This window comes from Ranitomeya imitator, chromosome 1 (genome assembly GCF_032444005.1).
Source record: "Ranitomeya imitator isolate aRanImi1 chromosome 1, aRanImi1.pri, whole genome shotgun sequence".
NCBI lineage: Eukaryota > Metazoa > Chordata > Amphibia > Anura > Dendrobatidae > Ranitomeya > Ranitomeya imitator.
Genome location: NC_091282.1, coordinates 800690566 through 800703335, shown reverse-complemented (window position 1 = coordinate 800703335; position 12770 = coordinate 800690566). Strand labels below are relative to the sequence as shown.

Here is a 12770-nt window from a genome sequence, read left to right as displayed (position 1 = left end):
GTCTGTGCTCTGTATCAGCCACAAATCTCTTCACAGTACAGTGAATCACGCTTGTTTTCCTGAACTATCCAATATTTTCATACATTGTCAAAAGCTTTGCACTAATTGACACTTTTCTTTCAAATATTGCTTGAGACCTGTGGCTGCTTTACCCCTTCATGACCCCAGCTTTTTTTGGTTTTGCATTTTCGTTTTTCGCCCCCCTTTCTTCCCAGAGCCAGTGTGGGCTTAATTTTTGCGGGACGAGTTGTACTTTTGAGCGACACCATTGGTTTTACCATGTTGTGTACTAGAAAACGGGAACCAAATTCCAAGTGTGGTGAAATTGAAATTGCAAAGAAAAAGTGCAGTCCCACACTTGTTTTTTGTTTTGGCTTTTTTGCTAGATTCACTAGATGCTAAAACTGACCTGCCATTATAATTCTCCAGGTCATTAAGAGTTCATAGATAAAAAATAACCTAGACATGTTTAGTGTCTAAGTAATGAAAATTTTTTCCAAACTTTGCTAAAAAAACAAAACAAAAACAAATGCGCAATTTGTTACCTGTAGCATCTCCATTTTTCATGATCTGAGGTTGGGTGAGGGCTTATTTTTTGCGTGCTGAGCTGACTTTTAATGATACCATGATTGTGCAGATTCGTTCTTTTGATCACCTTTTAATGCAATGTCGCGGCGACCAAAAAAAAGTAATTTTTTTTTCTCACTACGCTGTTGTTAATCCTTTTTTTTTATTGATAGATCGGGTGATTCTGAATGCAGCGATACCAAAAATGTGTAGGTTTGATTAATTGTTTTATTTTGAATGGGGCGAAAAGGGGTGATTTAAACTTTTATATTTTTTTTCATATTTTTTTAAAACATTTTTTAAAAACTTTTAGCATGCTTAACCCCTCTGTGACCGTAGACGTACTATCCCGTCGAGGTGCCCTGGGCGTATCTGACCCTGGACGGGATAGTACGTCCAGCGCGATAGGCGGCGCTCACGGGGGGAGCGCGGCCGATCGCGGCCGGGTGTCAGCTGCTTATCGCAGCTGACATCCGGCACTATGTGCCAGGAGCGGTCACGGACTGCCCCCGGCACATTAACCCCTGGCACACCGCGATCAAAGATGATCGCGATGTGCCGGCGGTGCAGGGAAGCACCGCGCAGGGAGGGGGCTCCCTGCGGGCTACCCTGAGACCCCCGGAGCAACGCGATGTGATCGCGTTGCTGCGAGGGTCTCACCTCCCTCCCTGCTTCCTCCAGCCCCGGATCCAAGATGGCCGCGGATCCGGGTCCTGCAGGGAGGGAGTTGGCTTCACAGAGCCTGCTCAGAGCAGGCACTGTGAAGGCTGCAGCGCTGCATGTCAGATCAGTGATCTGACAGAGTGCTGTGCAAACTGTCAGATCACTGATCTGTGATGTCCCCCCCTGGGACAAAGTAAAAAAGTAAAAAAAAAATTTTCCAAATGTGTAAAAAATAAAAAAAAATATTCCAAAATAATGAAAAAAAATATATATATTATTCCCATAAATACATTTCTTCATCTAAATAAAAAAAAAAAAACAATAAAAGTACACATATTTAGTATCGCCGCGTCCGTAACGACCCGACCTATAAAACTGTCCCACTAGTTAACCCCTTCAGTAAACACCGTGAGAAAAAAAAAAAAAAAAAAACGAGGCAAAAAACAACGCTTTATTATCATACCGCCGAACAAAAAGTGGAATAACACGCGATCAAAAGGACAGATATAAATAACCATGGTACCGCTGAAAGCGTCATATTGTCCCGCAAAAAACGAGCCGCCATACAGCATCATCAGCAAAAAAATAAAAAAGTTATAGTCCTGAGAATAAAGCGATGCAAAAATAATTATTTTTTCTGTAAAAGTTTTTATCGTATAAAAGCGCCAAACCATAAAAAAATGATATAAATGAGGTATCGCTGTAATCGTACTGACCCGAAGAATAAAACTGATTTATCAATTTTACCAAACGCGGAACGGTATAAACGCCTCCCCCAATAGAAATTCATGAATAGCTGGTTTTTTGTCATTCTTCCTCACAAAAATCGGAATAAAAAGCGATCAAAAAATGTCACGTGCCCGAAAATGTTTTCAATAAAAACGTCAACTCGTCCCACAAAAAACAAGACCTCACATGACTCTGTGGACCAAAATATGGAAAAATTATAGCTCTCAAAATGTGGTATTGCAAAAAATATTTTTTGCAATAAAAAGGGTCTTTCAGTGTGTGACGGCTGCCAATCATAAAAATCCGCTAAAAAACTCGCTATAAAAGTAAATCAAACCCCCCTTCATCACCCCCTTAGTTAGGGAAAAATAAAAAAAAATGTATTTATTTCCATTTTCCCATTAGGGCTAGGGTTAGGGCTAGGGTTAGGGCTAGGATTAGGGTTAGGGCTAGGTTTAGGGTTGGGGCTACAGTTAGGGTTGGGGCTAAAGTTAGGGTTAGGGTTTAGATTACATTTACAGTTGGGAATAGGGTTGGGATTAGGGTTAGGGGTGTGTCAGGGTTAGAGGTGTGGTTAGGGTTACCGTTGGAATTAGGGTTAGGGGTGTGTTTAGATTAGGGTTTCAGTTATAATTGGGGGGTTTCCACTGTTTCGGCACATCAGGGTCTCTCCAAACACGACATGGCGTCCGATCTCAATTCCAGCCAATTCTGCGTTGAAAAAGTAAAACAGTGCTCCTTCCCTTCCGAGCTCTCCTGTGTGCCCAAACAGGGGTTTACCCTCACATATGGGGTATCAGCGTACTCAGGACAAATTGGACAACAACTTTTGTGGACCAATTTCTCCTGTTACCCTTGGGAAAATACAAAACTGGGGGCTAAAAAATAATTTTTGTGGGAAAACAAAAAGATTTTTTATTTTCACGGCTCTGCGTTATAAACTGTAGTGAAACACTTGGGGGTTCAAAGTTCTCACAACACATCTAGATAAGTTCATTGAGGGGTCTAGTTTCCAATATGGGGTCACTTGTGGGGGATTTCTACTGTTTAGGTACATTAGGGGCTCTGCAAACGCAATGTGACGCCTGCAGACCATTCCATCTATGTCTGCATTCCAAATGATGCTCCTTCCCTTCCGAGCCCTCCCATGCGCCCAAACGGTGGTTTCCCCCCACATATGGGGTATCAGCGTACTCAGGACAAATTGGACAACAACTTTTGGGGTCCAATTTCTCCTGTTACCCTAGGGAAAATACAAAACTGGGGGCTAAAAAATAATTTTTGTGGGAAAAAAATTTTGTTTTATTTTTATGGCTCTGCATTATAAACTTCTGTGAAGCCCTTGGTGGGTCAAAGTGCTCACCACACATCCAGATAAGTTCCTTAGGGGGTCTACTTTCCAAAATGGTGTCACTTGTGGGGGGTTTCAATGATTAGGCACATCAGTGGCTCTCCAAACGCAACATGGCGTCCCATCTCAATTCCTGTCAATTTTGCATTGAAAAGTCAAACGGCGCTCCTTCCCTTCCGAGCTCTCCCATGCGCCCAAACAGTGGTTTACTGCCACATATGGGGTATCAGCGTACTCAGGACAAATTGGACAACAACTTTTGGGGTCCATTTTCTCCTGTTACCCTTGGTAAAATAAAACAAATTGGAGCTGAAGTAAATTTTTTGTGTAAAAAAGTTAAATGTTCATTTTTATTTAAACATTCCAAAAATTCCTATTAAACACCTGAAGGGTTAATAAACTTCTTGAATGTGGTTTTGAGCACCTTGAGGGGTGCAGTTTTTAGAATGGTGTCACACTTGGGTATTTTCTATCATATAGACCCCTCAAAATGACTTCAAATGAGACGTGGTCCCTAAAAAAAAATGGTGTTGTAAAAATGAGAAATTGCTGGTCAACTTTTAACCCTTATAACTCCCTAACAAAAAAAAAAATTGGTTCCAAAATTATGCTGATGTAAAGGAGACATGTGGGAAATGTTACTTATTAAGTATTTTGTGTGACATATCTCTGTGATTTAATTGCATAAAAATTCAAAGTTTGAAAATTGCGAAATTTTCAAACTTTTCGCCAAATTTCCGTTTTTTTTCACAAATAAACGCAGGTACTATCAAAGAAATTTTACCACTATCATGAAGTACAATATGTCACGAGAAAACAATGTCAGAATCACCAGGATCCGTTGAAGCGTTTCGGAGTTATAACCTCATAAAGGGACAGTGGTCAGAATTGTAAAAATTGGCCTGGTCATTGACGTGCAAACCACCCTTGGGGGTAAAGGGGTTAAATAGCCTCCATAGGAGTCTAGAAGCTGCCATAGCGCAATCGCCTCTGCTACATAGAGGTGATGCACAGATCACCTCTATGCAGCAGAATTACAGGCTTGCTATGAGCGCCGACCACAAGGTGGCGCTCATAGCAATCTGCCATCAACAACCATAGAGGTCTCGAGGAGACCTCTGGTTGTGATGGCAACGCACCGATGACCCCTGATCACGTGACGGGGGCAGCGGTGCACGTACTTCTAGCCGTGCTGTTGGCAGCGATTGTTAAATGCCGCTGTCAGAGTTTGACAGCTGCATTTAGCTAGTTGATAGCGGTGGGTGGATCGCGATTCCACCCGCCGCTAGTGCGGGCACATGTCAGCTGTACAAAATAGCTGACATGTCCCGGCTTTGATGCGGGATCACCGCCGGAGCCCGCATCAAAGGAAAAGATGCGGCCTCCGCAGTAGTAGTAGAACATCCTTCTAAAGTAGTTTTCCTTTAATTGGGCGCCTGGCAAACTAATTATCACAGGTGTTTAAGATTGATTGCAGTGATCCAAAGACCACCAAGACATAAAAAGTTAATGCATTTATGTGAAAAACAAAAAATGTACACCTTTATGACACTTTAAATTTAATTTGCATATTAATTTAGAGCGTGGTGTTAGTCATTTCGTCTCTGGTCTCTTCTCCTGAACAGCCTTCTAAGGTGATTTATGACCAGTTTATCTTTATTATGGTCATCATTAGGCTATGTGCACATGTTGCAGATTTTGGTCCGGATCCGCAGCAGTTTTCCATTCGTTGTACAGTACCATGTAAATGTATGCAAACGAAATCCGCAGTGGGGAAGGTACCGTGCGGAAACTCTGCGTTGTATTTTCTGCAGCATGTCAATTCTTTGTGCGGATTCCGCAGTGGTTTACACCTGCTCCACAATAGGAATCCGCAGGTAATCTGCAGTGCGTTTTACCTGCGGAATTTGCAAAAACGGTGCGGAAAAATCCGCAACGTGTGCACATAGCCTTAATATACTTAGAAAACACTTCAGGATATGAGAAATAAAGGCTTTAGACCAGAAAATGAGCTCCCTGATCACTGGTAACTCATTCCACTGTTTGACTGTGATAAATACAGGATGCAGAAGGTAAAATGAGTAAAACTTGTAACAAAACCCTATTGCAAAAACACTTTTTGCAAAAAAAAAAAAAAGCATGCATTTTAAATAAAATGTCCACAAAGGTGACCATGACATTAGTCCTCATTACATTTCTTGCAGGGTGCGTCATGGGAGACCACAATGAGGCTTTTCATAGGATTAGTTATAGCACTTTCATAGCTCTTTCTATGGGTACAGTTGTGATGTGGGTTTTGTCATGAGACATGTCATAACTTTTCCCATGACTATTCCTATTGTGTGTGACTCTGTAGCTCCCGTCTTAAACATTTTTACATTTTAGCACCAAAGATCTGGTTCTTCTTATTTAAGGGTAATTTTTGACTTTGGCCTGTCTACCTGTGTACCCTGCTGCCACCATTCTCATGTCTTTGTCTCATACAAACCGTAATGTTAGTAGACTGTTTCCTACACTCTCCTTTCTCTCATGAAAGAATCAGTGCTCCTGTAAGTGTTGTTTTTTTCTCATTTTAGCATCAGACTATTTACAGTGATATTCACACCCCCTTCCCAGTAAAAAGTTATCCCCTACCTATAAGATAGGAGATAACTTTCTATTCACTGGGACTCCCAGCGGTCCCGAGATCTTGATTTGGAGCCAATCGTGATGTGATTGGAGCACGGGTGCCCGTGCTCTATTCATGGTCTATGGGCCGGCAGCTCTTTTCTGTTTCTGCCAGTTCCATAGACAGAGTGAAGAGGACGGCGGAGCTGCAAAGCCCTGATTTCAGTATTGCTGGAGTAGTAGCTGTTTCACCCCCAGTTATTCCCTATGCTAAGTGTACTGGATATTTTTTTTTTTGTTTCCAAATAATGCAGGCCTTAAAGGGTTATCAACCAGTATAGGGATTCCTTGTAACTGGAAATTGATCGAATTTTTCATGTGATTTTTTTTTCGATTTGAAATTCAAATGACTTTACATTAATCTTATTTGTTTATGTCCTTACATTTGTAAGTCACTTTTTGCTTTTAGTCAACTGATCAGGATCCAGTATAAAAGTGCAGCCACGTGTGTCCGTGTTTGGTTGGTTGGACTTTTAACCCATACAGGACCAGACCATTGTTGTCCCTTTTAGATGATACATAATAAATATATAATTTGTTTCCCCATCTTTCTTTTCCAGTTCTAATAACTTGTGCTCTGCCAGGAATAGAGTAGTAAATGTTAAACAAAGTTATATAAATTATTGTGCTCGCTTTCTCCTAAACAAGTGAATAGGGAAAGATTGCACCCATGGCCACTTCTCCATCCCCAGTGATGATGTTCATGACCCTGTGGGACCTTCCCCTATCCTAGGTCCCCAATTAGAGAGACATTTCACTGTTTTTTTGCTATGTATATAAAAGTCACACACAGTTTTTCTAGATTCCATATCCTAGCTGTTGGTTTTTCTTGCAGAGAGCGATAAAATCCCTGTGATGCGAGGGCAGTGGTTCATTGATGGCACGTGGCAACCTCTCGATGAAGACGAGAGCAACTTGATAGAACAGGAACATCTCGCCTGCTTTAGGGGTCAACAAATGCACGACAACTTTGACCTGGAAGTGGCGAAGCCCGTGGACCACAAGGACGGTGAGAGCGTTTATTTAAAACTTAAAGGAAAACTGTCACCTCGGAAAAACATTATTTACCTACACGCATGGTAAATCTGCATGTAAATGGTATTACAATGCTGCTGGGCTGCTTTAGGCTAGTTTCACACTAGCGTTTATCCCGGCTGCGGAGGGATGCGGACTTCCTCCTTGAAGCCCTGCCCACAGTCGCGCCTCTTCGTTCAGCTCCGCCTATGGCTGCATGCGGCGTGCACCCTATCTTTAACATTTAACTTAAAAAAAGGAGGAGGGCACCGCTAGATACACAGAGGTATTGGGGCTCACCATGGGCTTGAAAAATTAGATACTACCCAGAAAAAGATCATGCCCACCCACACAATTGGGAGCCACCCAGCATATAGAAAACGTGTATAATTTTATTGATAAGCATACAAAAATGCAAATAACATGTACAAAAACATTTCACACAGAAAAAAGGGATAAAAACATTTAAAAGTGCAACATGCAGCACAAGCCTATACATGCGTCATATGCTAATATGGGGAAAATGACAAACCACATCCCTATCCCCACAAAAATAGTCAAACAGTGCAATAACCTGGAATATAGCTGTATACAATTAATGTATTCAAGATGCAACAGATATATTTCTCAAATCAAAACGAAAAATGCAATGTGCATCTATAACCCTACCCATATCACAGTACCATGTAGAAGCTCAAAAAAGGACCAAAATGGGTCCTAGCAAAAGACAAGTGGTAAATGCCTAAAAAGCTAGGAACATTAAAAGCATGAGTATCAAAAGATAGCTGAATACAATAAGGTCCATGTGTACCTGGATCAAAGATATACACATGCCTACAGACTCCAGGCGCTAGTATAAGGCAAATGCACAGTGATAGAGGGGAGAAGGGGGGGATGTGGGGTAGGCTCCCACGCGTATCGCCGCAGCAGTTGCGGCTTCCTCAGGGAAAAAATAGCATGTTGTGTTAAGTGCCAAGCTAGTATATGTACACAAATTACCAATAAGTTGGATGGTGTTCACCTGTGAGGAGACAGCGGCAGGAGAGCACATGGAGCAAGATCATCACGGCCATTTTGTTAATAATCAAGGTCGGCGTGCTCTCAATAAAGTTGCGCGCAAGTAAGACCCACGCATGTGCAATAGGAAGAACAAAGCAGCGCAGGCGCATAGATAATGATTCGGAACAGGCTGATGCCACACAGAACAGAATATATGCAGGTAAACATGCGTGCTTGCACACATGTATAAGACTACACAATATGCAGTTACACCAAACATGACACAAATGTTAAAACCCAACTAACATTTTGGTAAACATTTTTGGTTGGGTTTTAACATTTGTGTCATAAAATTGCCGTTATGACTTCGCTTAATGTGGGTGGTTTTTTTCGCCGCCGCCGCCTCTTAACAGGTTAATACCATTAAACCCATTGTGCATTTAGCCTGTGCACAGGCGCAGTTCTGTGTGGCATCAGCCTGTTGCGAATCATTATGCGCCTGCGCTGCTGCAAGTTATTGTACAATTTGTCCTGAGTATGCCGATATCCCTTATGTGGGGGGGTACCACTGTTTGGGCACACAGCAAGGCTCGGAAGGGAAGGAGCGCCATTTGACTTTTTGAATGAAAAATTGCATCCAATCTTTAGCAAACACCATGTCGTGTTTGGAGAGCCCCTGCTGTGTGCCTAAATATTGGAGCTCCCCCACAAGTGACCCCATTTTGGAAACTAGACCCCCCAAGGAACTAATCTAGATGCATAGTGAGCACTTTGAACCCCTAGGTGCTTCACAAATTGATCCGTAAAAATGAAAAAGTTTTTTTCACACAAAAAAATTCTTTTAGAGCCAATTTTTTCATGTTTACATGGGCAACATGATAAAATGGATCCTAAAATTTGTTAGGCAATTTCTCCTGAGTACAGCGATACCTCACATGTGGGGGTAAACCACTGTTTGGGCGCACGGCAGGGCTCGGAACGAAAGAAGCGCCATTTGACTTTTTGAATGAAAAATTAACTCCAATCGTTAGCGGACACCATGTCGGGTTTGGAGAGCCCCTGTGTGCCTAAACATTGGAGCTCCCCCACATGTGACCCCATTTTGGAAACTAGACCTCCCATGGAACTAATCTAGATGTGCAATGAGCACTTTGAACGCCCAAGTGCTTCAAAGAAGTTTATAACGCAGAGCCGTGAAAATAAAAAATCATTTTTCTTTCCTCAAAAATTATTTTTTAGCCCGCAATTTTTTATTTTCACAAAATAGGAGGGAGCACCATTTGACTTTTTGAACGCAAGATTGGCTGTAATCAGTGGTGGCACCATGTTGTGTTTGGGACCCCCTGATGTGCCTAAACAGTGGAAACCCCTCAATTCTAACTCCAACACTAACCCCAACACACCCCTAACCCTAATCCCAATCCTAAGCATAACCCTAACCCCAACACACCCCTAACCCTAATCTTAACCCTAATCCCAACCCTAACTCTAATTCCAATCCTAACCCTAAGGCTATGTGCCCACGTTGCGGATTTGTGTGCAAATTTTTCTGCACCGTTTTTGAAAAATCCGCAGGTAAAGCACACTGCATTTTACCTGCGGATTTCCTGCGGTTTTACACCTGCGGATTCCTATTGAGGAGCAGGTGTAAAACGCTGCGGAATCCGCAAAAGAATTGACATGCTGCGGAAAATACAACTCAGCGTTTCCGTGCAGTGTTTTCTGCACCATGGGCACAGCGGATTTGGTTTTCCATAGGTTTACATGGTACTGTACAACGCATGGAAAACTGCTGCGAATCCGCAGCGGCCAATCCACTGCGGATCCGCAGCCAAATCTGCACCGTGTGCACATACCCTACGCTATGTTCCAAATTATTATGCAAATTGGATTTAAGTGTCATAAAGATTTAATTGTTTTGTTTTCAAATAAACTTGGGGATGTTATTGTGTCTCAGGGCTCAATAGATAACTGAAATCAATCTTAAACACGTGATAATTAGTTTTCCAGGTGAGTCTAATTAAAGGAAAACAACTTAAAAATGATGTTCCACATTATTAAGCAGGCCAAAGTTTTCAAGCAATATGAGAAATAAAAAGGATCTCTCTGCTGCTAAGCGTTAAATAGTGCAATGCCTTGGACAAGGTATGAAAAAATTAGATACTTCACAAAAACTTTGTGATCATCATACTGTGAAGAGATTTGTGACTGAAACAGAGCACAGAAAGAGTTCATGAAGATAAAGGCATAATGAGGAAGGTTTCTGCCAGACAAATTCATTGGATTAAGAGAGCAGCTGCCAAAATACCATTACAAAGCAGCAAACAGATATTTGAAGCTGCTGGTGCCTCTGGAGTCCCTTGAACCTCAAGGTGTAGGATCCTTCAAAGGCTTGCTGTGGTGCATAAACCTACTATTTGGCCATCCCTAAACAGTGTTCACAAGCAGAAATGGTTGCAGTGGGCCCAGACATACATGAAGACTAATTTTCAAACAGTCTTGTTTAGTGATGTGTCGAGCAACCCAGGATGGTCCAGATGGATGGAGTAGTGGATGGTTGGTGGATGGCCACCATGTCCCAACAAGGCTGCGACATCAGCAAGGAGGTGGAGGAGTCATGTTTTGGGCTGGAATCATAGGGAAACAGCTGGTAGGGCCATTTAAGGTTCCTGAAGGTGTGAAAATGACCTCTGCAAAGTATATAGATTGTCTGACAATTTTCTTCCATTGTATAAAAAGCAGAAACATGCCTTCAGGAGCAAAATCATCTTCATGCATGACAATGCACCATCTCATGCTGCAAAGAATACCTCTGAGTTGTGGGCTGCTTTGGGCATAAAAGGAGATAAACTCATGGTGTGGCCACCATCTTCCCCTGACCTCAACCCTATAGAAAACCTTTTGGAGTATCATCCAGCAAAAGATCTATGAGGGTGGGAGGCAGTTCACATCAAAACAGCAGCTCTGGGAGGCTATTCTGACTTCATGCAAAGAAATACAAGCAGAAACTCTCAAAAAATTCAAGAATGCAAGAATTGTGAAGGTGATATCAAAGAAGGGTTCCTATGTTACCATGTAACTTGGCCTGTTAGGATGTTTTGGAGTTAAATAGATTTTTTGTTCAGTGAATGTGACCTCCTAATGCTGCAAATTCCACAAATGAGCATTTTCAGTTCTTTAAAACATATCAAATGTTTAGAAATTCTACTGTGCCTAATAATTTGCAACAGTGCATTTTGAGTTTCTATTCATTTTGGAGATTATACTGTTATCATTGGGAGGTTTCTTCAATAAAATTCGATGTATAATCTAACAGGTGATGACTTTTATTAGACTGACTGTCATTTGCACCGACCATTTAGGAAAATCCGAGAAAAATGTCATCTGCATAATAAATTGGAACATAGTGTAATTGCAACCCTAACACTAGTTCTAACCCTAGTGGAAAAATAAAAATATATTTTCTTTATTTTATGCTGCTCTCTACCTATGGGGGTGATAAAGCGGGGGGCTATTTACTATTTTTCTTTATTTTGATCACTCTGGTTTTATCAGAGTGATCAAAATGAAGGAACGAATCTGCCGCCCATGGCGGCGCCCATGCTGCAAGCCGGACAAACACCGGGAGGGACTCCGGGACTTCGGAGGTACGGGGGGTGGGATTGAACAGCGGGGGGTCGCCGGACAGGGGGGGGTTTCGGGGAGAGGATGGCGCCGAGGACATAACGGAGGGGTAGGAAAGTCTGACGGCGGCGGCAGATCGCCGCTGTCAGTCGATGGCAGGGTCAGATCGCGATCTCCAGCCGTTGCTGATGATATTGCAGCATCGGCCATGGCTAGATTGTAATATTTCACCAAGTTTCATTGGTGAAATATTATAAATTGCTCCGATTGGCTGTTTCACTTTCAACAGCCAATTAGAGTGATCGTAGCCGAAGTACCACTCCCCCTGTTCCTGTAGGTCGGGTGAAATTGGAGTTAACCCTTTCACCCGGCCTGCAGGAACGCGATCATTCTGTGACACAGCATATGCGTCACAGGTCAGATTCGCACCGACTTTCATGACGCATTTGCTGTGTCACAGGTCGGGAAGGGGTCAAAGCCTCCTCACAGAATAGTCATTGGTGCTGTTAGCGTTGGCTGTAGCCACTCCATGCAATGACTGAAAGTCTGCGGCTTCTGAAAGGAAATCAGTGCATTTTCTCCCAGTAGCCTCACTTTCTGTAATGTGGCTGGACAGCATTGTAACCCTATTAACCTGAAGATTAACCCTATATCTGGAGGTACATACAGCATTTTCCGAGGCAACGTATTCCCTTTAAAGGTGGGATCTGGCTCGCTAATCACTTCTACATCTAGAGGTAAACTGAGATAATGAATAGGACCAGTCCTAGTAATCCCTTCCCCTGGTCAGTATCACCAATATCATGAGGACAACTCCCCTCTTGATGAGGAAGTGTGCAGAGCCACAAAACCCTTTTTACATTTTTCTACAGAGCTTTTTTGTGTTTGACGCAATAATATCTAACGTTTAACTAATCACATGTTTTATGCATTAAATCAGTAATTTCCATCTTGTGACTCTCCAGCTGTAGAAACGACCACTCCCAATCTTCGGCCTTCAGTACAGGCTGGGACTTGTTTTGCAACTGCTTGTGAGCCATAGGGTTTGCGCCGCCCCAAAACATTGTTTCCTTTGCCGTGATCGGAATCAATGTATTTCTTATTTGCCTATGATTTTTCCGTTGTGTCAATATGGGGTATAATGATTTGTTCTTGG

General features: G+C 42.4%; 1 protein-coding gene across 2 annotated transcripts in view; it reads left to right on the top strand.

Moving 5' to 3' along the window:
- Window positions 1-12770, top strand: part of DDHD1 (DDHD domain containing 1) — a 53363-nt gene that overhangs the window by 20574 nt on the left and 20019 nt on the right. For both annotated transcript variants that reach the window (XM_069738577.1, XM_069738584.1), the window contains exon 2: window positions 6813-6986. In XM_069738577.1, coding sequence (XP_069594678.1) covers window positions 6813-6986 — 174 coding nt within the window. The remainder of the gene's footprint in view (window positions 1-6812; window positions 6987-12770) is intronic.